This window comes from Fusarium coffeatum, assembly GCF_003316985.1.
Source record: "Fusarium coffeatum strain FIESC_28 chromosome Unknown BRIP53273_contig_186, whole genome shotgun sequence".
NCBI lineage: Eukaryota > Fungi > Ascomycota > Sordariomycetes > Hypocreales > Nectriaceae > Fusarium > Fusarium coffeatum.
This window is the reverse complement of record NW_022157979.1, coordinates 78,349-103,499: the sequence shown is the minus strand read 5'-3', so window position 1 is coordinate 103,499 and position 25,151 is coordinate 78,349. Positions and strand designations below refer to the sequence as shown.

Genomic DNA, 25,151 nt, shown 5'->3' with positions numbered 1-25,151 from the left:
TGTCTTATACTTGGGTTTCTGGGTGGTTCGGGTCAAAGTGGGTTTGTGACGTCTTGGTTATGACGCTATGCCGAACTCCCGACGCCAAACCCTGAACTTGGCTGACTGTCAGATGAAGCTATCTTCTTACAGTGGGTTCTTGCAAAACTATATTCCAGGTATCAAATTGGGTGTTTCCCTACGTCCAAAGCATTTAGTCTACCAAGATGTCGTCTAATCCTCCTAACATCCCGAGCAGTTTAGCCTTAGCCAGCTCTTTGTTCGTCTTGCCAATCCTCTCCTGTATCTCACTTCTGCTCATCGACAACTTTTCAGCGACCTCTTTCCATGAAAATCCTCCTTCAATTTCATGCTTTAGCTCAAACCCTCCTTCGCGACAGGCCTCATCCAAGCGCACCTCCTTCAAAGCTCCCTTGTCCTTCCTCACCCTCCCACCAACAATAACAGTCTCGACTTCTCTAACACCAGCCTGACGAACAATAGCCGTCAAAGGATCATTGTCAGCCGCACAGCCAATAGAAGGAGAACTCGTATCAAAAATAACCAAATCAGCCATCTTGCCCACAGCTATAGATCCAATATCCTTCTCCATCTTCACCGCACGAGCTGCTTTGATCGTAGCCAAGTTGAACGCCTCCTGTATCGTAGCGCGAGGTTTCCTGGGATACTTCCCCTCCGCAAAGTTCTTTGTGTTTTGTGTCGCTCGATCAGCTGCTAGAGCTATTTGCATCTGATGCATCATGTTGACTGGACCACAGGAGTGACAATCTGCACCGAGACATGTCAAGGGGAGGTCTTGACGGAATGCTACGGGGTCGGCGCCTGAGGACATGAATATCTCTGCATCGGCGGTAGAAACGATGTATGTTCCAGCCGAAGTCAGGAGTTCTGCTTGTTCCGGTGTGGTCCCATTGCCGTGTGTGAGAAGGATATCTGGTCCAAGCAAACCACAAGCGTTTAATTGCTCCGGAACTCTCGATTGACCTACAATGAGTTAGTTGTGTCCTCAAAGTAACCTGGCTGACATACCTTTCGAGATGGGCCAATGTCTATAATGACTCGTAATCAACTTCACACCAGCCTTCTTGACATGCCCCAATGTCTCAGTAATAACCCCCTCAGGCAGAAAATACGAGTCAAAGAAGAATCCCAGCTGAACTCGTCCATCTCCAAACGGCGCCTTCTCAGCAAGACCATCCATCTGCGGTACCAACCAATCAGGCTGCGGCACACGATCAAGTTCAAATGAATCCTCCGTCCACTCCTTCGCACGAAGCGGCATAACACCATAGCAAAAGACAGATCGTATACCCGATGCGATAGTCGCGCTTAGAGCTGCTGTGCCGTGTTCCGGTTGAGAGGCCATGTGAGCGTTGTCGACTACGCATGTTGTTCCTGAGTCGAGAGCTTCGAGACAGCCGGCTAACTGGCCCCAGAAGATGTCTTCGGGGGTAAAGTTGAAGCTTTGAAGGTTTGCTGGGAGGATGAGTATTCGTTTTGAGAGGCAGGTATTTGGGGGAGGGTACCTTCGAGCATGTAATCCAGCATCGTGCAATCTCCGAGGAGGCCTTTGAGCTGAGTCTGCCACATGTGGTGATGCGCGTTTATGAATCCTGGTGAGATAATCTTATCCTTGCAATCGATGATAGAGACATCTTTGGAAGCATCGATATTCTTGCCAATCTCGGTGATACGGCCATTCGTGATCAAGATATCGGTGTTTCTAAGAACAACCACATTGTCATTCTCATCATGTTGAAGAACAGTGCCGTTCTTGAGAAGTAATTGTTCAGACATATTCTCGGATAGTAGACAGAGTCATTGTTGCGAAGTGAGGAAAAGCGCAGTACTGTCTTATAGACCTTTCCAGATGTCGGGATATTCTGGACGGATTGCTCGGGCTCGGGGAATTCCTTGTGGAGTTCGGTCGTAAAGATGGAGCTGAGCTCAGTTTCTCGTACACTATTCCCATTTCGTACAGATTGATGCTACTGCTCCGTTTGGGAAACGGACGTGCGAAACGGTTGGTCTGTGGCTGTGCCTCGCTTATCTCATGCGGCGTTAGTTGATTAGATTAGAGATTAGATACACGCTATCTGATTAGGTTATCGGTGCAGCTTATCTCTCTTGAACTACCCTGGATCTAGGATATACCTCGAGTATTTTTATTGTTTTGGCCTCAGTAAAGGTTTTACGGTGTGATCATTAGGTTTAATTAACGCTCAAAGATACTTTGGATAGCTTGTTATATCCACCAACTAGATTAAATCCCTTATTGTGTTGGAAGTTACTAACTTGGGGTTTGCTCATGGATATGGAGAAAATACTTGAGCAGATGTCAATGTAACAGACCGCAGGTTTTGTTGCGAATTCTTTCGTTCGCGGATCCGCATCGTAAGAAATATGGAGATCAAGGCTCCCCGGATTACTGCCCACAAGGAATTCAGTTCGTATCCTACCCCAGACACTTCCAACTCCAGATTTTCCTTTTCAATCCCACACCAGCCCACGTGAGCACCTCTGCTCAACAAACCCATGCAGCTTGCCAAAGACCACCAAGATCTCGGGTATTATCCCTGACCGAAAGCTCGGTCAGCGCCGGGAATAGCAAATCAAAGTGATTGCATTAGTTCCAAGACGCGCCGACGCGGCTTGTACGGCAGGACTGAACTATTGAAAGCATTGGCGATATGATTCTCGTCAGGTCACGTTACCAGGATCCTTACCTTGTCTCTTTACTCCAGTCTCCATACATACAAGCTTAATTCTTACGGACCCAAATCCACCTATCAAATTCTCGACATTAAGATGGCAACACTTTATCTCAGAAATCGGACAAAGCCGCCTGCAGTAACCACATATGTAGCGATCAGCAACTCTCGTAAACAGAGTTGGCGATCTGGGTAAAATTTGCTGCGATCGGCAGTGGCTTGACCGTGCTGGAGACGATGATAAAAACGGCTAGCCATAAAACGATTTCTGCAACCCTCACGTGTCGGTTACGCCCGGCCTGCTGCACTGCTTGTTGGAACTAAGGTTAAAAGAGGTTAATTATCGGACCTCACGTATCCACTAGAAGCTCCCTGGAAACACCATTCTTAGTTGGGGTCGCTGTTGGTCCAGATCTGTAATTAATTACGTCGACGAAGCAATTTCACGAGAATTGCCATGCCGGAGGATTTTCTCCAAATTTCGTCGCCAAGCCCGACTTGACCCTCATAAGCTGATGTCGCTGCGACAAAATGAACCAGGGGCCAAGGTAAGGTAGGATTGCATGCAGTACTTCCTTTCGTCCTTGGGAATTCCTGTTTACCCCTTTACTACAGAGACCGGTGTATTATGTTGGCAATTGCGCGATATTAATTGACGCGATTGCATGTTTTAGGGAATTGTCAGTGAAGATGTGCATCTGAAAAGGGCCGGTTGTGACAGATCTTGTGGCTTTTGAGTCAGTCTAGTTTGACCAATTTCTTAGCCAAGATGTACTTCAAACATTCAAAGCAGGGAGATATCCTTGCCAACATCCACTTTCCACGAGGATGTCAGTAAGAATGTGGCATGCATGGATAGAGTTGAAAACCACGCAGAGCTCAACAAACGATAGCCGCGTTGACATCAAACCTACACATGTTCACGGTGCAGTAACGCGTAACCTGAAGATCCAATGGTACGATCTGTCCACTCACACAATGTACCATCAGCCTTGCGACTCCCTCCTCAACTAGGCTCATAACGCCGATGCCGGTCGATAGTGTCCCCAGAACGGTGTCTAAAGGCCCGAATAGCCCCAAAGCCTAGATAACCCGCGCGTACGTTGTGCAGCGAATTGAAGTCTTGCCCGGGAGATCTACGCAGAGACCTCTTGGCATGCTAAGCTTAACAGGTGAAGCCATCAACGGCCGTATTGTCGGTCCGACCTCCACAGGCTCTCCACGCAGTTATACTGGAAGTAGCTAAGCTCACGGACATGGTCAACCTAACTACTCTCTAAGTGGTTGATGTCGGGCCTCCCCCACTCGTAGCTTGTTTTATGGTTCTTCCCCAGACAGGTCTCGATTCATGGACCCGGCTTAGGCGATGGTCCAACAAGAATTTTTTCGCACTCGACCTTGTAAGTTGGGGTCATGGGGAAGCTTGTTTACTCCACGGCCTATCCTCCACACTGAACCAGAGCAACCCCAAGTCTGGGGGATTAAGAAAATGAGGAGTGTTGGGGAAAGTGGACACTCACACTCTTATTTAGTGTCGGCGCGATAAAATCTGGGCTTTTCTAGGTCAATTATCTGGGGGGAAGATTTGTATAAAGATCTGCTGGTATCACCACCAAACATCTTTTTGTTCATCAGCTCATCTCATCTCATCTACATCTTCATCAGCTTTTTAGATCTTTCAAGACTTTTCTGTCTTACATCTTTCATCATGGCTGGCGGAATTCCTACTGCTGCTCCTCAATTGGCTGGCGGCTACCTCAAAGGTCGCGCCCTCATCTTCCCCCTCGCCCTCGTCATCTCCCTCTTCTTCCTCTGGGGTTTCTCCTACGGTCTTCTCGATGTCCTCAACAAGCATTTCCAAACCGTTCTCGGCATCAGCCGTCTCGAGTCCACTGGTCTTCAGGTCATGTACTTTGGCGGTGGTTACCTCCTCTTCTCTCCCATTGCCGCCGAAGTTCTCAAGCGACGCGGTTACAAGCAGACTATCCTGATGGGTCTTTCTCTCTACTCTCTTGGCGCTATCCTGTTCTGGCCTGTCGCCAAGTCTGCCGACTCCAACGCTAACGGCCGCGCTGTCTTCGGTGGCTTCTGCGCTTGCACTCTTGTCATTGCTTGTGGTCTTGCTACTCTTGAGACTTCTGCCAACTCTTACGCTGTCGTCATTGGTAACCCTGCCTCTGCCAACGCTCGTCTCCAATTCTGCCAGTCTTGGAACGGTGTCGCCTCTTTCATTGGACCCTTGATCGCCTCCAAGTTCTTCTTCAGTGGCGAGAACCAGAACAGCCTTACCAACGTCCAGTTCGTCTACCTCGCCGTCGCCTGTGCTGGTGCCGCCGTTGGTGTTCTCTTCTTCTTCGCCAAGCTTCCCGAGATCTCTGAGGCTGTCATTGAGGATGAGGCTGGTCACGACACTGATGGTTCCATCTGGAAGCAGTACAACATGTGGTTCGCCTTCGGTGCTCAGTTCTGCTACGTCGGTGCCCAGGTTACCATTGCTACCTTCTTCATCAACTACGCTCACGAGAACGGTGGTGTCTCTACTGCCAATGCTTCCAACATGCTTAGCTACGCCCTCATCACCTTCACTGTTGGTCGATTCGTCGCTACCGGTCTGGCTGTCTTCCTCAAGGCCGAGTTCATCATGGTTGTCTACTCTTGCTGCGCCATTGCTCTTACCGCTTACTGCAGCGCTGGTACTGGCAAGGCTTCCATTGGTGCTCTGATTGCCATCTTCTTCTTTGAGGCTCCCATGTACCCCACCATCTTCGCCCTCGGTACCGCCAACCTTGGCCGCCACACTCGCCGAGCTGCCGGTATCCTCGTCATGGGTGTTTCCGGTGGTGCTGTGTTCCCCCCTGTGCAAGGAGCAATTGCTGATGCCGCTGGAACTCGTATCTCTTACGTTGTTCCCGTTGTTGGCTTCGTCTACGTTCTCGGCTACGTCGCCCAGGCTTGGGTCCGAGGTGGCATGAAGATCCTCGCCGACAAGGCTACCGAGGAATCTCACGTCGATGAGATCACTGACGAGAAGAACGACATCACTGTTGAGCAGCGCGAGAAGAAGGCCAACGACATGGCTTAAATGGAAGATAAAATGATACCAGGTTTAATACAGCATCTCTAGAGATAGACGGCTTTTCACGATAGATACATTGTGCGCAGACGCACTATGAGATCCAGAATTTAATGTTTATGATTACCACTTCAAATTTTGTCTCCGATTGCAATTGATTCAGTGACTGTCTTTCATTGTTGATTGTGTGGCGTCCGGGACTTTTCTCTCTGCCAGTTTTGACTCCATTCGGACTGACCCCACATCGGGGCCCACAGTCGGCCGCCAGAATAAACTAGTTCCAATTCGGGTACCAGATGACTAAACAATTTTGTCCCTTCTCTGGCAGGTGAGGACACTTAACCTCATCTCAAAATCCCCACCATGGATCATGCGATTCGTATTGACGAGACCCCAGAATGAATGCAATTTACCAACAGTTTTAGCGGGAACCTAAATTCTGCATGATCCAAATAACCCCAACGTCGTTTTTCGGACCAACATGCCGTTGCATTTTTCGTAATTTGTACGAGTTGAACACCTGATATGGAAGACCCCCAATCGTGACCTTGCAAACGTTAAAAGATGATGGGATACCCTTGCAAACACTAAACATGAAGGAGTCTAAATCCAGTGTCGTCTCATAATTGACATCTCGAATGATCCAGATCCCAACTGCCACCTCGCTAAAGCGGATATCGGCAGCAACAGAGTACTACCCGCTGCCGCTGGGTCGAGTAAAGGATACACCCCCAAGTGAGACACATTGTTTATTTTAGAGTTGATTGTATAGCTAAAAGGCTGTTTTAACCGAAGGACAACATTAAGCTCCAAGCCGTTAGGCGTCTGATTGATCCATGTGTCAAACTTGCAATACCACATAACTCGGAGACGAAACTCAAGCATAATAAAATCCGTTTCCGTTTCTAGAGCTGAGGTCCTGCCGCTTTAAGCTGAGTTGGTGCTGAGGTTGGGCTGAGGGACCCCGAGTCCAGGCTGAGACGGGCTGAGCTTGGGCTGACGTGACTGAGCAGGCCCATTTTCGGGATCGCATAGACTGCCCCGGTCAGAGTCCCCGCGGCGGATCACATCTAGGACCGCATCCCTGTTTTGGGCCCGGTTGGACTTTCCTATGTCGAGGCATCTAGTCTGGATGAATCCATATCATGAGAGACCTCTGTATTCAAGGCTACTACTGCTTAACTCTTTAGTTAAAATGCCCTGCCTGCAGTTTAATAACACCCTTTAAGACATATGGCAGGCTGTTGTATTTAATATAGACAGTTAATTCAATTACTGAATCATATGTTTCACAATTTCCGTGCAATTTACTGTTGGCCGTTGTAAAAACCAGTGCCTCGCTTGGACGAAACAAATGTCCCTCCTTGCCGCCAAGGCACTCAGCAAGGCACGGATGTCCGCCTTGCTACGCCACCAAGACAGCTTTAAAGACTGCCAACCCGCACATCATTAGGTATGAACTTTTGGAATTCCTAGAATTGCGAACATAAAACATTATTAAAAGTATCTCCGTGGTCAAAGTAGGGGATAAGTCGTATATTGCTTTTCAGATGCAACGATGACTACAACATTATCCATCAAATCCCCTTTGGACTTATTCGAATCTGGAATCTCTGGGGTAATCTATCGAGGCGAAATCAACGGCCCTGTGTACGGTCCCGTGCTGAGTCGATTGCCTCGCAATGCGGTATCAACCTTATGCAGCGTCTGTCTGGACTTCGAGCAAAATTTTGTCCGTCCTGAAAATTTCTTAAAGACTAACGACAATGACTTTAAAATGTATGTTCATCACGGGTCACTGCCAGCTCTCAAAGGTTCCATGCAGAATGGCTGCCAACTATGCAAACTTCTATACAATGGCTATGTGTATACTTGCTATGCGCTACGCGAAAAGCAAGACGAGGGCAAGTCACTGCGAGCAATCGAATCCCTCATCGATCAACTAGAGCCCAGCCGGCCACAATTGCACATTGTATTCAAGCCTGGGGGTTTTCGTGGCCCTTATCGTCTTGACATAATTATGAAACATGCTACCCCGCTATCCTACCCATTGGTTCGAACGGCAGAGTTTGCTGTTGCAGTAAAAGCAGGAAAGAAACCCCTATCATCTCTTGAGTGTCGCCTTAGTGCTAACCTATTGTACAGACCAGCCCCCATTTGATTCTCATCGAGAGCTGCCACGACGAAGACAGTGCGATGCTACAGCCGATTTTAGCCTTGCTAAAAAATGGGTCACAAACTGTCAAAATCACCATCCGAGTTGCAAAGCAGTTCCTGCTCGCAACCCGACGCGTCTCCTACAAATTATTGACAACACTACGAGCATCAAACTTGTGCTCACACATCCGTCACAAAGATACAAATATGTTACACTCTCCCACAGATGGGGTGATTTCAAGTCAGCGTTAACACAAAGATCCAACCTTAAAGAGCATATGCGTGGAATACCCGTCGGAAATCTACCAGCTACCTTCCGGGATGCTGTTATTGCCACGAACCAACTAGGATACCAATACTTATGGATAGACTCGCTTTGTATCGTACAAGACGATAACAGGGACTGGGAAACCGAATGCCCCCGGATGTCCTCTGTGTTTCAAGGCGCTACTCTTACTATTGCTGTACCTGGAGCTAAAGACTCATCCGTGGGGTTTTTACATAAACGCCCGTTGCACGATAACCCTGACTATCAGCCCTGCGCACTTCAGTACCGCGATTTTCAGGGTAACCCTACCAACACGATTAAAATTTGGTATCCCGGGTTTCACCGTATCAAGGAGGCCCCCATAGATCTGAATGAGCGTTTAGCGCGTGTTAGGGATCTTGGTTTCCTTCACGATCAATCACAAGTTCTTGGAAAGGAACCCGAATCGGTTCTCATAAATCGCGGATGGGTAGTCCAAGAGAGAATGCTTCCTTCGCGTATTCTTTACTTTGGGTCTTACCAAATGTATTTCGAATGCAGTTTTCTCACCCAGGATGAGTGCACTCATGGCAACTCGGAAGACTTCTCTCATTTCAAATCCATTCAACCCTTTTGTACGTGGAAGAAGTCACGATGGTGGTTTTCTTTCGTCCGGGAGTATTCCCAGCGTGCTTTGACTTTTAGCAGTGATCGCCTCCCAGCTATCTCAGGCATAATCCATGCATGCAAACCACCCCCTGGAGAAGTTTATCTAGCTGGAATCTGGAAGAACAACCTTCCCGAGGCACTTTTATGGCGTGTCTCGAACAGAACAGAAAACACCGAAGGTCCGATAGTCGCTCATATGGTCGATGAGACCAACGATAAATCATCGGCTATCGTTGCTTGGCAGGGCTACGTGGCACCTAGCTGGTCCTGGGCCTCCGCCAACTACGGAGTCGACTTTGAAGATTTTCAGTTCAAGAGATTCGGGGGAGTATCCACTCTTGAGTTTATTTCATGCTCGACGACTTTGGTCGACTCATCAGCCGACGCTGATCCATACGGTCGCGTTAAAGCGGGCTATTTGGAGGTTCGTGGTAAGCTGTGCAAAGCTGCCGTGACCCAGACGCCTGATCCGAAGATTATGTACGCCTGGAAGCTATCATCGCAAGGAATCTTCCAAACACCAGTCAAATTCTTTCCCGATGCTATTTCAGAATTACTCTCACATATCACGACTGACATAAATAGACCCTCCGAAAGCATGGACCCAGGAGGCGCCTTTCCTGAACTGTATGCTTTAGCGGTTGGGTTTACTGGAGGCTGGTATGGCTTCGGACTTCTCATCACGCCGATATTCGGAACCAAGAATCATTTTCGAAGAGTTGGGCTTTTAACGTTTTACAACGACTATCGTGGAAAGTATCTGAAAGATATGGCTATATGGTTCGGCGAAGGCCAGACAGAAGTGCTTACTATTTTGTGAAAGTGAACAGACGTTAAAACAGATTATGTTGATTCAGGGGACAAGATGCGCGTTGCTCAAGCTAGGGACAATTAGATTTTCTATTACGCAGAAGCTACACGATTAGTTATCTTTATTTATTCAGGACATATTACAGAGGCTATATTAATATAAAGGCCATAAGAGACTTAAAAGCTTAAAGTAAATAATATACTTTAGGTCATGTTAGTTTCTATTAGCTAGAATTAGTTTATAGTCCTAGAGATAAGAACAGGGGGTAAGTAGAGCCAGTGCTAGCTAAGGGTGGGCTAAGGGCAGGCTGTGTTGAAATATAAGCCCCAACAGTCCCTAGGATCCTAATCCTTTTTGCTTTTAACAGGCTGAGGGGCTGACAAAACGCCCCAAAGCGGCAGTCTTTGGCAGGCACGTGTCGCTTGAGTTTCGTCTCATGATACCATGCCATACAGTATCAACTAAAATCATACACCCGCATTGGGAATACGGCCACAAAAACCGTTACTGACAATGAAGCCACTACCAGGATCGCGAGATGGGTTAGTCTGATAACCAGTCGAAAACGTTGATCCGGGGCTACAAGTTGGCGCGATGATAAGGATGCAGCTACTGGATGAGACGGCTCCGATGCAATTTGTAGTTGTTTGGCAAGCCACGCAGCAATCGTAAGCACTTCTGGCACCTACATTGATCACTTGGTTGTTTGAACCCTGATCATTCACGATGATAGCGTTGATACCGCGGTTGCCATTCGCTGCCCCAATGATGTTATTGCTTGCGCAGGCAGCATAGACTGTGGCGGTGGGAGCGACCGAGGTTTGGGTTTCTAAGAAATGCATGAGACACTGGTTATGCATGGAGAGAACTATGACATACCAGTGAGGGTAGTGCTATCTGTCCGCGTTGAGGTGGTGGTCGTGGTCTCAGTTGCAGTCTCCGTCGCAGAAACCGTAATAGTCTCAGCAGGCTGGCCCACAACACGTGTAGTAGTCGTAGTAATAGTAGCATATCTAGTAGAAGTCTTGCGTGGAAGATAGGTGGTTCTTATATGTTTGCGTATACAGTAATTGAGAGTGACAGTCTTGGTAGTAATGGTCTTGATGACTTTGCGACAAGTCACAGACTGAGGGTAGACAGCAGGATGGTAGCTGGGCGGCTTGCCCTTGCCACAGGTGATTTGCTGCGGAAATTTGCCACGCTTCTCTACAGCAAAACGACCAGTCATATCGCGCTTTGGAACGTATGTCACATCGGAGGCAACGGGCACGAAGCCCGCGGACGTAGGGATGGTCGAGGTAGGTGTCTCGGTGACGAAGACGGTAGAGAAGGCTGTGTTTGTGATTGTCGCTGACTCCGATACCGTGCTTGTGGATGTATCTAGAAGGCATTAGTAAATGCAAACATGAAGCCAGAACACTGAACCTACCAGTACTGGTAACGGTGACAGTGTCAGTCCCCTTGGGAAGTGTTGAGATGACTGTCGAAGTAACGGTATTGGTTCGGGTAGTAAGTAGTCTTGGGCTTGGGCGTGATGGTTTTGACAATCGTAGGGCAAACCTTTTTGTAGGCAGTCAAGTTGATGTTGACTGTCTTGGTAGAGGTCTTGACGTTTCTGACGGACTTGAGACCGAGTGAGGTGCTGCAGAGCTGATTAGTGACGGCTGCCTTCTGGGCGGAAGCCACTCCAAAGAGAGCAACTAGGATCAATTGGAACTTCATCTTGGCGAGTCTAAAGAGAGACTGATGGAGATGTAAAGATTTTCACAATGTGATGAGATAGGCAACTTTATATAGAGAACGGATCCGTCGAAACGGTCTGTCATCTCGATATAACCTCCATAGGATATGGGCAGTAAGTCTACCCCGTCGGGCATGTCATTACTGTAACGTTGACCCCATGGAGATACCATTTAGGGCTGACTGTAATAGTCAACTGGCCCAATAGTGAACTAGAGGCTGTGCCACACCTCAGCCCTACGGAGTTAGCACCTCGTCGAAAATCGATAGTCTGCTGTTAGCCTGGACAACGAATATGATGTGCGAATAGCCTCATGTGTAGACAACAATCTGGAGTAAGGATACTTACGTGCACAGCGAATTGACAGCATTTCGATATGGGCCTGTGACAACCTGCGTCTACAGTGACGAGCTGATTCGCGCATCTACGATGATACAATGTAACCCAAAGATCCTACAGAGCATCAACAAAGCTGAAACCACAGATCCGGATTAGACTTACGGATTTAGATCACAAAGGATGAGTCTAGACTACGACAGAGCTATCAGCCTCTGGGGAAGCCGAGAGGAAAACGGTTAACCTGCATGAAATTTGCTGTGCCGCTTGGATAACCCTGTCCATTAATCACCACTCTGATCCAGCAATCGCATAGTATGTCCAGATCGGCTTAGAGCTTACTTCGTTCAGGCGCCAATCAGTGCAACTAGAACAAGAATAGATTGCAGGTTTTATTGGATATGGATAGCGATTGGGTTTTAGTATATCTCTTATTTACATGGAGCAATACGACGATAATAGCCCTTTATTGCATCGCGGAGAAAGAAGATCGGGTAACATTCATAGCCACCACTCATCCCAAACTATCCACAGCATTCCACCTTGGTCAACTTGACATAAACATTCTTCGGCGCCCTCGTCAATGCAAGCATCTCCTCATCAGTAGCCAACTCATCCTTAACACTCTCTAACCTAAAATTCCAAAAGACAAACGTAAAAAACGCTTTCAGCTCCATAAACACCAACTTCTTACCAAAACAAGCTCTCGGTCCCAGGCCAAAAGCCTGCTGAGGACCTTGGCTAGCATCAAATACCGTCTTCTCTTCTTCATCTGTCGAGAGCCATCGTTCAGGAACATATTGTCCAATATTCTCTTCTCCGAAGGTATGGATCCTGTCCATATGTGCACGTGAAGCTTCGGATCGCTTGGAGGGGTCGAGAGGGATGCTGGGCATCATTACGCCTGGGCCGTTACCTAGGAAGGCGATGGTCGTGCCTTTAGGGATGTGATGGCCGAGAATTTGGGTGTCGGTTACGGCTTCGCGGAGAGTTACGGGGGCGACGCGTGCGTTTCGGAGGGTTTCTTCGATGACGGCGTCGAGGTAGGGAACGTGAGCTTTGAGAATCTCGTCCATGGTTGGAATACGCTTTTGTGCGATGGCTTCGGGGTGTGCTTCACGGAGGGCCTCGCGAAGGCGTGACTGGACACGTTGATCTTTTGTTAGGTACTTCATTCCCCATTTTATAACCGCTGAGGTCGTCTCATGTCCTGCGACTAGATAGCCAAGAAGCTACAAATCATTAGCTCATGATCATCACGAACATATCCAACATACCTCGCTGATAATAGATTGGCTTCGATAGTTAGGTTTACGCCCTTCCTTTTGGGCAATGGCATCCTCGCGCTCCATCATACTATCCAAAGCACAGCGCTGTGCATGACCCTTCTCTTTCCTCTCAATACTCTTAGCAATCTCACGCTCCTGAAGCTGGACGCGCATCGCAGTCGCCTTTCTCATCTTGATTGAAAGGTTGCGATAAATGAAATGCGCCACGATGGGCCACGGAAACCTGATGCAAATGTTGAAGCTCTCGATTAGAGTACCCATGCAGCTGAGGTCTTCATCGTATAGTGCCACAGGCTCGAACTCGAACGGGTCGTTTTTTCCACCGGTCGTAGTCTTGGCCTTGAGTTCGTCAAGTTCCTTACCGATCTGACCTGCTCCAGAGTCAACGCCAAAAGAAGCTCCAAGAATGATATCAAATATCGCCTCTTGTATATCATGAGCGATATCAAACGGTCGTCCGCCAGAAAGTTGCGTCTTACGATGCCAAAGCTCCATCAACTTCTCAAACTTATGATGAATCTGTGGCGCAGCAGTCTGTTGCAGAAAACTCGTCGACATCAAATCCCTAACCAACTCCCTATTTTTCTTAAACTTGGGATCACTCGTCTTGAGCGAAATCTGATGACCCGGCGTAAGTGCATCAAATTGTTGTCGTGTCATTTCCCCACGATCAAATTCCTTGAGGCGGCGCATGCAGATATCTGATGCTTCGAAATGATCTGCTACAAACACCCAGGGAAGACCGAATGGTTTCATAAAGATTTGGACGAGAGGGTATTGATGCTTTACGGCTTGGAGAGCCCACCATGTATGGCGGTTTTTGGCGCGTCGGAATTCGGGGAGGTCGCCGAAAATGGAGTTGGTGGCATTTTTGTTGTAAGGGATGCCGGGGATTGGCTTTGGGAGGAGGGCGCGACGGAGGAGGTAGAGAGTGGTAATGATAGAGAGGATGAGCGTTATGGGAAAGGTTTGAGATGCTTGCTCATACGAATTGACGAGGAGAGATAACATGATCACTGGTTGAAGGGAAGATGTTTGTTTGCGTAAGCTTGAGATGAGATAGCCGCCGTTCTTTATATCAGGACAATGGGCAAGCCACACTGCACTTTCGCATTAATAACACGGAAGCCCTATGTATCCCATTGGTCTGACGCTAAAGTTAAACCGTTTTCTTCTTAGTGGCGGGGTAGTAAGCGGTGACATGAACGCCCGTCAGCTTGCCATGATAGCAGAGCGCATGGTATTGCCGTAACAACTCATCAAATCGAAACTTGTTGTTAAAAGAAGCTTCAACCTTCATATGAAGATTGTTACCTTGAGCAGCTATCAGTCAGCGGAATTTTCTTGTTTTACCATCAACTTCCGAGTTCCTTGACAACAGCCGCTACCTGTGATCAAATTGGCATGTGTCTTCGAACAGTGACGGAGCTCTCAGGTTCACGGGAACAGAGAAGACATTGCTGGTAATATTACTGACAAAATAGGTCACGTCTTAGATCGTGCATCTGGAGTGAATCTTGTTACTCTTTTGGTGATCTGCGACATGGGTTGTCACCGTCTGAGGTAAGCTGACTTCGCCAGCAGCAACGAGAACTTCACTTGATAGGGTGACGTGGAAGGTTACTTGTAATCCCTACGTCAGAATAATCCCACAAAGTCTCATGAATGAACGAAATTGAGAATATGGGATAATGTGATTAAATTTAAGAATTACTATCAGGAGTTTCCAAACTGTGATAGATATTATGGGAAAGAACAGGGCGGAGGGAAAGGATATAAGGACTGTAAGTGCATGGGTATTGTTACCGGAAAGGACTGTCTTTAATCCGCAATTGAAGGTGTAGTAAAAGATTCCTGGCAATTTAGTGCTTTGTGAAACTTGAGAACGCCTGTGAAAACCATGAAAGAAAAACCTACCAAGCAATCCTACGACCGAATACTGAGACTTAGCCTTGGGAATGGGAGCTTAATGCCGAAATAGGTTTGCGCGATGTCTTGCAACCTTATCCATCCTATAACCGTTGTGTCTTGCCTACTTCTTCGACTCCGACGATGTCTGTTTCTTGGTCTGTCGTTATGGTGACTGTGTCGACGGTGATGTCTTTCATCGTCTCTGTCTCTGTGATGATTTCTATGTCTGCGGCGATCTCCTGCTTCCCCACGTCTGTGTCTTTGTCTCGCATGGCTGTGATGGTCTCTGTTCTGTGGCCATTCTGTAGATGAAACAGGAGCTGGTTCTGGCTCATCAACTGGTCCTGCAGTGGTTGGCTCACGAGTAATACCAACTAGAGGAACCTCTTGGATCTCCGGTGGGCCGTGTTCCGCTGGTGCTTCGCACATGGGTTGATCGTTTCCGACACATGTTTCAATCATTTCCTGCTGTTCCATGTTATCCGCCTCTGTATGCCTACCGACAACAGGTTCCTGTGTAGTACTCATGAGCCTTTCCAGTTGTCTTTCACCACGTGCTAACATCTCTTTATGCGAAATGTCTTCCTCGCTTTCCTTGCGGTCCGCCGGTGAATCGCTTGTCGTTCCATCCTGCTGAGCTTCGTCCTGACAATCGCATAACTGTTTCAGTGGCTCTTCTTGTTCACCTGTTTGTTGGATATGGGGTTCAGATTCTAGTTTCCCTTCGATCATCTCTTGCTGTGGATCTTCTTGTTGGGCCTCCCGTTGTTCCTCTTGGCCCTCTGATATGTCTTGTGGCACCTCATGTTGGTCGTGCTGTAGCGCGTCTTGTAATCCATGCTGTTGATCGTCTCGTCGATTGTCTTGCTCCACCTGTTCGCCATCCTGAATCTCTGTTGGCTCTAATTCGCCTTCTGCGTCAATTTCCATTTCTCCATCTGCATTAGGATCCCAGCCAATGAAGCTAGTCTCGGTTCCCCGAGACTCCATGTTGGTTGGTTCGGTGTCTGGCTCAGTCTGTGACTCGCCATCTTTCTGCGACTCCTTCCTTCTGATGTATTCAAGATCATAAGCTTTGATCCTCCCGGCTAGCTCTTTGTTGGCATCTTCGAGAGCGGAAATCTTCTGCTTCAGCGTATCATTTTCTCTCTCATACTCCTTCGCTTTATCCCAAGCCTCGTCGCTCTCATCAGCGGTCCTATTCCAATTCTCTTTCGCCCATTGATACCCATCTCTCAGAGTCTCATATTCGTTCATGGCTTGAGCCATACATTCTCTTGCTTCGTTCTCTGAGCGTTCTTTGGCAGCTTCGAGGTCTTGTATAGATCTCTGCACCAGGTCTTGAGCCTGTTGGCTGTCGGCCAACTGCGTCCGAAATGCTTCTGTTTCTTCTTTCCGACTCCTGTTTTCGGCCTTGAGATCCCGGTAGATTTGAGACGACTGTAGCTGTTCTTCCGTAGCCGTTCTCAGTGTTTCGTCGCAGGAAGGTTGTTTCTCGCGGCTTGATATTTCGTTGGGCAACGGTAAAAGCAAGTCTAGTTTGTTTTCCATTCGACTGAGGCGTGTTGCGATGCTCTCAGGAGATCGATAATCTTCATAGACTTCAGGTTCCTTGCCCTTATCTCTTAGAGTTGTTCTTTCTTTACTTGGTCCTGGCTCCCCATCACTAGATGGTACACTCCTGCCAGTATTGTGAAAAAGTATGTAACCTGGGAAGGCTTTGTGGTCTCGATCCTCTCCGGATTCAAAAGTGGGGGTTGGCAATCTAGTTGCTGCTGTAGTTGGAGTGCCTAGGGGTGTGCGGAATCTCGACGGACTATCTGACTCTTGAGAAGAGACTGATGAGGCAGTGGAGGGGTGACGGCTCTGGGGAGAGATCCTCCCAGGTCTGCCTCTGCGATAAGCATGGCTGGCGAGGGAAGTTGACTGTGTGCGTTGCGCCATTGCGGTTTTGGCCTGCCTACATGTGGTCTCCTGGCTAGCTCCATTTGTGATCTCGCATTCCTTATATAACAGACCTTATTCAAATATTCTGCAAAGATATTCATAAGAGCCTGTGCCATCGAATTTTCATCATAACGACGTTGAAGGCTGCCTTTTGACAAAGGTGGTCAGCAGAGCCTGCTTCATCCCACAGAATGGCGTCCAATGGTTCGCATCATGGAAGGCCTCAAAATAACCGATGTTTATCACGAGACACCATTGACCAAACAAGATTTCGACACGGGTTGAAAGGCTTCGCGATGCGGGCAAGCCACCGGTCGCATCGTCCGCCTTGCGATTCTGACGAATAATTGACAAAAGCGACGTGTGTTCATGATGGTAAGGCGGACAGAGCCGCAGTCCTGAACATGATACGTCGGGTAAAGCTGGCACCACCTTTCATCCAGTCGTAGGTCCTCTTCTCACTGGAATTGAACATGCCTCTGTAACCTTGACCCCCACGTCGTGCGAAATGGGATGGAATGCAACGCTGTTCTGGCCGGCTCGCAGCTCGCTACAACACAAGCTCGGTGATCGAGTCTGAGCCGAATTGTAATTTCTGTGTCTTCGAGACTGCCACGTACAATCGTTGTAGAAACTGTGATGTCATGAACAGTGACTATTCAAAGCAGCACAACGACCAGATGAAAGCGAGGCGAGCGAAGCCGAGTATCTCTCGTGGAGGTCTAGACATCTTACACATTGACGGAGCATACACTCCAGCCAAAGCCAAGCGGCAGAATTCAATATTGTGTAACTCGAGCTCCCCGCATTTGTGAAAGACACGCTGAATGTCAGCAAGTCGCGGCTCGGGATGAACAATATCGATGATCGAGCGGCGACCGAGAGTTCATCGGTTTTTTATCGCGAAGTGCTCTGTGTCAATTACAAACAAACATCAACAAATCTATTTCGGTAACAGCATAGGATGCATTGGGCTGATTGCGACAATGTCCATCATGACGCTAAGTTGGCACCGAAAGGTACATCATTCCGTCAGACAAGAGTGCCTTCTGGATAGAGCAATATTTGATGGACGATTGTGCTTCATTTGCGACATAGGAAATTCATGGTATTTGATAAACCAGGAGCGGAAGATGAAGGCATCCGTCGCGTTGACCATAGTGACCTTGGTGTTTTCGGAAGCAAATGCCGACTTCCCGACAGCAGTTCCATTACGCCTCTAGAAAAAGCCGCAATGCCTCAAAACCTTCCCAATACGATCTCCAACAACCTGATCCTCTGCAAAACGTTGTCTTCAATCGTGAGATGTTGCGGGGAAGCTCATTCCTCCACGAAGATCACCTCGTGAGATGGTACCCTGTATCTTCGGAACGTCCCCCGATTCGCCAGTTTACTGGGCGGTGAGTTCAACGACCAGGATAAAGACCTGTTAAAAATGACGGAGCTTCCGCAATCCCTGTCTGTGACGTTGCGCCATGGTTAATCTTCGGCTGGTGGTGAGACAGCTGTGATAAATAAGTGCACAGAGCATCGACAACTCACTGTCGCGTCATGAGATTTGACCCAATTCATTTGAGCAAACACATTGAAGATGTGGCCTTCTCAACTTCTGTGCCTTGCGCTGCAAGCCACAGGCGTCTTATCGCGCCCAGCTGAGTCTCACCAAGATGAACACCCATCGCGTAAGCCCATCTCCACCAGAACACAGGACCCCTGAAGCTAATCACCCAAAACAGCCCAAGGCCAAGGCAGAGGAATCTGGAAATCCGCCTACACCAAAGCCGAAGCTTTCGTCGCCCAATTGACCCTTGAAGAGAAGGCCAATGTGACACGCGGTTTCACAGCAGACAACACCTGCGCCGGAAACACAGGCACGATACCGCGTCTAGGATGGCCGGGCTTATGTCTTATGGATGCAGGCAATGGAGTCAGAGCGACAGATTTTGTCAACTCTTATCCTTCTGCGCTGCATGTTGGTGCATCTTGGGATAAGAATTTGACCTACCAAAGAGGTTATTATATGGGGAAGGAGTTTAAGGCCAAAGGTGTTAATGTGCTGCTCGGGCCGAATGTTGGACCTTTGGGACGAACGCCGCTGGGAGGACGGAATTGGGAGGGCTTTTCGGTTGATCCTTATTTGACTGGAAAGTTGAGTGCTGAGTCGATTGTTGGACACCAAGAAGCTGGAGTCATCGCGAACGTCAAAGTAGGTAACTCCCCTTCTCAAAAGAATCCTACTGACTTTCCAGCACTTCATCGCAAATGAACAAGAAACATACCGTCGTCCCTACCACGGTATCGAAGCAGTATCATCCAACATCGACGACAAGACCCTCCACGAGTACTATCTCTGGCCCTTCGTAGACTCCGTCAAAGCAGGCGTTGCATCAGTCATGTGCGCATACAACCGCGTCAACGGAACATATGCTTGCGAGAACAGTCACTTGATGAACGGCATTCTAAAGTCTGAGCTTGAATTTGACGGGTTTGTGCTGCTGGATTGGAATGCGGTGCATAATCTGGACAGTGCTAGTGCGGGTCTTGATATGGTTATGCCCATGGGGGGAAACTGGGGTGAGAATTTGACGATGGCTGTTGGGAATGGGAGTGTTAAGGAGGAGAGGGTTACTGATATGGCCACTAGGTTTGACTCTCTCACCCACTCATTCTGTCCAGCAAACTGACGACCTTTAGAATCCTTGCTGCTTGGTATCTCGTTGGTCAAGACAACGACTTCCCAACTCCAGGAATTGGCATGAAGAACCTCTCCCTTCCCCACGAACAAATCGAAGCTCGCATTCCTGAATCACGACCCATCCTCCTCGAAGGCGCCATTGCAGGCCACGTTCTCGTCAAAAACGAAAACAAAACCCTCCCTTTCAAGAAAAACCCCAAGATGATCTCCGTCTTTGGCTATGACGCAACTGTTGCACCGACCAAGAACACTGATAAGCTATTCGAGCTGGGATATACTTCTTCGCAAGAGATGGGTCAGGCGGTTCTTGGTGATGAACATCATTTTGATCAAGCTGCTAGGGGAGGAACTATTGTTTCTGGTGGAAGGGCTGCTGCTAACTCACCTCCCTACATCAGCGATGTGAGTATCTCTACCCGGTTGTTGGATTATGTTCTGATATTATCCAGCCTTTAAGTGCTATTCAGCAAAGAGCTGCCAAAGACGGCAGCTGGGTAAACTGGGATCTCACCTCCCCGAACCCCTCCATCAACGGCGCAAGCGACGTCTGTCTAGTCTTCATCAACGCTATGGCAACAGAAGGCTGGGACCGCGACGGTCTCCACGACGACTTCAGCGACGCCCTAATCCTCAACGTAGCACGCCAGTGCAGCAACACCATCGTCGCCATCCACGCCGCCGGAATTCGCCTGGTCGACCAATGGATCGAACATCCCAACATCACAGCAACTATCATCGCACATCTCCCCGGCCAAGATAGCGGTGAGGCCCTCGTCAAGCTTTTATATGGCGAAGCGGACTTTTCGGGAAAGTTGCCGTATACTATTGCGAAGAACGAGAGCGATTATAATGTGTATGAACCTTGTGGTGTGGAGGAGGGTGGGACGGATCCGCAGTGTGATTTTGAGGAGGGTGTTTATCTTGATTACCGATCTTTTGATGAGAGGGGTGTTGAGCCGAGGTTTGAGTTTGGGTATGGGTTGAGTTATACTCAGTTTGAGTATTCTTTTCTTTCTGTCAAGATGGAGCAGACTGCTGAAGCCGAGGCTGACCTTTGGGATACTTATGCTACTGCTCAAGCAACGGTGTCTAACGTTGGTGAGAGAAGTGGTGAAGAGGTTGTGCAGCTTTATGTTGCTATTCCCAACAGTCCACCTAAGCAACTCCGAGGTTTCGAGAAGGTGAAGCTTGATAAGGGCGACTCTGTCGAGGTTCCCTTTGAGATTACAAGACGAGATCTCAGCGTCTGGGATGTGGTTAAGCAAGATTGGGTTCTCCAATCCGGCAACTACACAATCCTTGTCGGCGCAAGCAGCCGTGATCTCCCACTGAAGGAATCCTTCAAGATCGAATAAGTCTATAGTCTATAGTACATAAATACACTTTTACCAAGGCCTGTTATCCCTCTATCTAAACGAATCCCTCAAACAATACTTTTAGCCACACATATCTTATCATCCCTCATTGCCAATCTGCAACCCACTACAATGTTCCAAAACTAACCCCGGCACACCAAACCGCGGTAGCAAAACCCTCGCTCTAGCAAGTTGCGTAGATAGCCAACTATGACCCGTCGACTTTCCCAGCGCTACGGAAAGAGACCACATGAAGCGATATATTTGGCGTGGATCTTCGCCCAGAGCTTTTGTCGCGACGGTGAAAATGTAGGTTAATGACAACGAAGGATCGAAGGATGTTTCGTGATGCGTGTCTAGGCTGGAGCACAGGATTTGCAAGGCGTGGAAGTCGAGAGCTGCGGAGTACACTGTCCACATTAAGCGTTTGCCGCTTGAGTTGGGAACTTTCTTTGCAAGGAGTAAAATATCCGCGAATTCCTGTACTTGTCAGCTCTATCCCCTACCTCATATCACGCGCTACTCACATCACCAAAGCTCTCAACATTCCCCCATAGCTTCTTTAAACTCCCTTCTTCACGCGTCGTCGATCTCGCTAATCTCAGAAGCTCCAGCTTGGCTCCTTGACATAAATGATACAGACGTAACGGGCGGTAATTTTCCAGATCATCAACGAGTTCAGATACGGGGTATTGCTCGCCCCAGATTTTAGGAAGGGCTGATCGGACGCTGAGAAAGAGATGTTCGTGCGAGATGTAGTCGTGGGCGTCGCGGGATAGAAAGTCGAGGCAGAATTGACCGCTGCTTGTGTTGCCTGTTGCCGAATCTGCATCAAGATATCTACGTCATCAGTATTGTTAACGCAGAGATTTGGTTGACTTACAACGTGTATAAAAGCATTCCTTGCGCGACACAAGGTAGTTTCTTCCCTTCGCCTTGTAAATAAGGTCTCAAGAAAGATCTGATTCCCTCCAAATGCAAAAGCGATGCGCCAGTAGTTTCCGAATCATAAGCTTCATACCTCAGTATGAGAAACCACATAGTGAACAGCGCATCAACATCGCAGCTCTGCTCCGCCGTTGAACAAATATGGCTCAATAAAGATGACAAGTCTTGCAAAGCCTGTGAATAATGCACCGTCGCAGCAGAGCCGAGTCGACTCGCTCTTTCCAACGCTCCGGCAGGATCGATAGCGTCTTGTGCGATGAGCAAGTCTTTTGCGCGAAGTTCCATGTTGGCGATTGCGATGAAACTTCTCATTACGCCGGGATATTGGCTTGCGATGTGAGTGTAGATGTAGGAGAAGTTACTCCATGGCCAGAGCTTTCCGTAACTCAAGACCATTATCGATTGGGGAATGTATGCAAACGCCGCTTTGTCCTCTGGAGTTAGATGAAGTGAGTTGGCTAATGCGATATGAGCTGTTGATAGTGAAGGTCGTGGTGATCCAAGACTACTCCCCGGCGAGATAAAGTCAACCGGACTCGCAGAGCCAGTTTCTGTACGCGGCGATTCACTCGACGCAAGAAGTCGTGGACTTCCATACCCAACGGGGCTCGGAATGCCCTTCTGTCCCCTCGCACTCAACGGCTGTCCCGGCTCAAGCCATTCACACTTATTAGGACTATTCTCGCATCGTTTACAAACCGGTCTTCGCTCATCACACTTGACCTTGCGAATGCGACACGTCAAACATCCTGTCCCCGAAATTTAGCAGAGTAATGTCTCGGAAATAGATATCCCGAACGTACCGTTCTTGGACCTCGCTTTTCGCCGATCGGCGACAGGGGAGCTTGAGCTCATGCCTGGCTCCGACTCGTGAGAAACACGGGGTGATATGCGCCTGACTCAAGGATTATATCATTGAGTCGTAATGTAAGAGGGGGATGATGGTAAGCTATTAATTTCTCTGACGGGCGTTTTTGGGGAGTCTAGCCCGTGGTAATGTGGAAAAGAAAAAGAAATTATGGGCTTTGACTTGATTTCTCGGGTGGCCCTGGTTTCTCCAAGAGAGAACAGACGTGGGGATACAATTACCGGAAAGATACCCGATGCATTAAGTTTGGGGTTAGTACTGGGAGAGCTTAGTTCCCCATGACAGGTTTTCTGGTACCTGAAGAAAGAGAACAAAGCGTGGGTAAGAAAACTTCCTTTTCAAGGATAATTAACCACCGGCAGTTGATGTCAGCGATTCAGTTACTGCACTTGGTTATGTCCTTCGGAAAATGACAGCCTGTAAGCCTCTCTGAAACTTGTTTCTCGACTCAGTAATTCTCAGCGATATCTCAGCCGCAAACCTCAGACCCCCGAATTCTAATTGGTTCGCTCGGCTATTCTGCACAGACCCCCTCTTCGCCCTCCCTTGCGAGAATTCTAGCCAAAAGAAGAAAATCAGATGCAGACTTTGAACCGGAGTTTCCTACATAGGATGAACATTTAGGCGGAGATTGGCTTGTCATGAAATGGAGGTGCTCGGTCGGGGAATTGTGTCATGGAGGACGTAGTCAGAAGAAAAGGACCCAGAAGAGAAGCTAAAAAGCGGATTCTCGGGAAGAGGAGAACCGAGGACAAGGGAAGCTAAGGAAGCTCGGAGCTCATATAAGAAAAGCCAAGTCCTTTGTTATTCCCAGAATTGACTACGGCCGGTACTCATCATCAACTACATCATCATGTCTTTTTCTACAGAGAAGCTTTATGAGACAATCTCACAGTCTGTTGCGCATCATGAGCGTGACTTAGCTGAGATCTGCAAAAAGGTACCAACATTACCATCCCTCTTCACATGCCAGCTAACATGTGACAGATTCATGAAACCCCAGAATACAACTACAAAGAGTTCAAAGCCCACGACAACATCTGCGATCTCATGCAAAAACTCGGTTACAACGTTAAACGCAGCGCATACGGCATACAAACCTCCTTCGAAGTCGAATACGGCAAAGGCGGAAAACTCATCGTCTTTAACGCGGAATATGATGCTCTTCCAGGTTTAGGCCACGCTTGTGGTCATAACCTCATTGCGACGAGTTCAATCGCTGCATTCATCGCCACGGCCGAGTTAATACGCGAGAGTAAAATACAAGGACGGGTGCGCCTTCTTGGAACACCTGCTGAAGAAGGTGGTGGTGGAAAGGTTCATCTTATGAAGGCTGGTGCTTACGAGGGTGTTGACGCTTGTCTGATGGCCCATCCCACAGGCCGTCTTTCGCCGCCAAGTTCAGATAATATTGATGGTGTATCAGCTGCCAAGACAAGTGCAAGACGGCAGATGAAAGTGTCGTTCACAGGTGAGAGTGCACATGCAGGAAACACACCCTGGCATGGAAAGAATGCTCTTGATGCTGTGGTATCTTCCTACGTCAACATTTCTCTCCTGCGACAGCAGATCCAACCTACCGAGAGAATACACGGTGTCATTCGAAATGGTGGCGCGGAGCCGAATATTATTCCGGATTCTACTGATTTAGAGTACTATATCCGCGCTGCGGGGGTTGATGAGGTTAAGAGTTTGTCGAAGAAGGCTGAGGCTTGTTTTGAGGCTAGTGCTATTGCGACGGGGTGCAAGGTCAAGTGTACATGCGAAGGGTAAGTCAAGTGATTGAAGTTGGGAAGTAACTGGGCTAACGATGTGCAGCGACCAGGATTACATGGAACTTCGTCCGAATACATGCATGACATCCGAATTTACAAAACACATGAAGTCTTTCGGTCGAGATTTCATCGATGATGCAAATCAACCGCCAATGGGTGCATCAACAGACATGGGTACGTTCCTACCACTCCCCACCTCCTCTCCCATCATATCTAACAATTCGTATAGGCAACGTAACATACTGTCTCCCAGGAATCCATCCCATGTTCTCCATCGGAACCGAAGACCCTCTGATCCAACCTCACACTCCCAAATTCGCTGAAGCAGCAGGTACAAAGGAAGCGCTTATTAGAGCATTGGATTGTGGAAAGGGATTGGCTGCGACGGCTTGTGAAATGTTATTGCAGCCTGAGTTACTTGAGAAGGCGAGGGAGGAGTTTAAGAGGGATGTTGAGCCTATTGGGTATAGACTTTGAGTCGTTTGAATAGATAATAAAAGCGTGTTGCTTACTCGTAATCTCCATTCGACCAGGTTCCTGGATCTTCACTGCAATTTTAGTCCACCTTGTAACTATCCGTCGCTTGTTATCCTTCAATTTGGCAGACATCTTCAGATT

At 48.2% G+C, this 25,151-nt stretch overlaps 9 protein-coding genes across 9 annotated transcripts; 4 read left to right on the top strand and 5 right to left on the bottom strand.

Moving 5' to 3' along the window:
• Window positions 1–193: 193 nt before the first annotated feature.
• FIESC28_08152 (uncharacterized protein) lies at window positions 194–1,797 on the bottom strand (the record flags this gene model as incomplete). Its single annotated transcript, XM_031162291.1, has 3 exons — window positions 194–984; window positions 1,030–1,476; window positions 1,527–1,797. The coding sequence occupies 3 exons, from the start codon at window positions 1,795–1,797 to the stop codon at window positions 194–196; spliced, it is 1,509 nt and encodes a 502-aa protein (XP_031013682.1).
• Window positions 1,798–4,419: 2,622 nt separating this feature from the next.
• Window positions 4,420–5,793, top strand: FIESC28_08151 (uncharacterized protein; the record flags this gene model as incomplete). Its single annotated transcript, XM_031162290.1, has 1 exon — window positions 4,420–5,793. The coding sequence occupies one exon, from the start codon at window positions 4,420–4,422 to the stop codon at window positions 5,791–5,793; it is 1,374 nt and encodes a 457-aa protein (XP_031013681.1).
• A 2,426-nt stretch (window positions 5,794–8,219) lies between these two features.
• On the top strand, window positions 8,220–9,677 carry FIESC28_08150 (uncharacterized protein; the record flags this gene model as incomplete). Its single annotated transcript, XM_031162289.1, has 1 exon — window positions 8,220–9,677. The coding sequence occupies one exon, from the start codon at window positions 8,220–8,222 to the stop codon at window positions 9,675–9,677; it is 1,458 nt and encodes a 485-aa protein (XP_031013680.1).
• A 458-nt stretch (window positions 9,678–10,135) lies between these two features.
• On the bottom strand, window positions 10,136–11,390 carry FIESC28_08149 (uncharacterized protein; the record flags this gene model as incomplete). The annotated part of the gene is made up of 4 exons (XM_031162288.1): window positions 10,136–10,497; window positions 10,548–11,048; window positions 11,098–11,128; window positions 11,229–11,390. The coding sequence occupies 4 exons, from the start codon at window positions 11,388–11,390 to the stop codon at window positions 10,136–10,138; spliced, it is 1,056 nt and encodes a 351-aa protein (XP_031013679.1).
• An 879-nt stretch (window positions 11,391–12,269) lies between these two features.
• On the bottom strand, window positions 12,270–14,045 carry FIESC28_08148 (uncharacterized protein; the record flags this gene model as incomplete). The annotated part of the gene is made up of 2 exons (XM_031162287.1): window positions 12,270–12,977; window positions 13,023–14,045. 2 exons carry the CDS (start codon window positions 14,043–14,045, stop codon window positions 12,270–12,272), a joined length of 1,731 nt encoding a protein of 576 aa, XP_031013678.1.
• A 1,001-nt stretch (window positions 14,046–15,046) lies between these two features.
• Window positions 15,047–16,889, bottom strand: FIESC28_08147 (uncharacterized protein; the record flags this gene model as incomplete). The annotated part of the gene is made up of 2 exons (XM_031162286.1): window positions 15,047–15,231; window positions 15,308–16,889. The coding sequence occupies 2 exons, from the start codon at window positions 16,887–16,889 to the stop codon at window positions 15,047–15,049; spliced, it is 1,767 nt and encodes a 588-aa protein (XP_031013677.1).
• A 1,594-nt stretch (window positions 16,890–18,483) lies between these two features.
• On the top strand, window positions 18,484–20,942 carry FIESC28_08146 (uncharacterized protein; the record flags this gene model as incomplete). The annotated part of the gene is made up of 6 exons (XM_031162285.1): window positions 18,484–18,574; window positions 18,629–19,098; window positions 19,142–19,377; window positions 19,426–19,536; window positions 19,587–19,989; window positions 20,037–20,942. 6 exons carry the CDS (start codon window positions 18,484–18,486, stop codon window positions 20,940–20,942), a joined length of 2,217 nt encoding a protein of 738 aa, XP_031013676.1.
• Window positions 20,943–21,454: 512 nt separating this feature from the next.
• Window positions 21,455–22,745, bottom strand: FIESC28_08145 (uncharacterized protein; the record flags this gene model as incomplete). The annotated part of the gene is made up of 4 exons (XM_031162284.1): window positions 21,455–21,782; window positions 21,826–22,532; window positions 22,590–22,639; window positions 22,694–22,745. 4 exons carry the CDS (start codon window positions 22,743–22,745, stop codon window positions 21,455–21,457), a joined length of 1,137 nt encoding a protein of 378 aa, XP_031013675.1.
• An 866-nt stretch (window positions 22,746–23,611) lies between these two features.
• On the top strand, window positions 23,612–25,010 carry FIESC28_08144 (uncharacterized protein; the record flags this gene model as incomplete). Its single annotated transcript, XM_031162283.1, has 4 exons — window positions 23,612–23,698; window positions 23,746–24,527; window positions 24,577–24,707; window positions 24,763–25,010. 4 exons carry the CDS (start codon window positions 23,612–23,614, stop codon window positions 25,008–25,010), a joined length of 1,248 nt encoding a protein of 415 aa, XP_031013674.1.
• Between the last annotated feature and the right edge of the window lie 141 nt (window positions 25,011–25,151).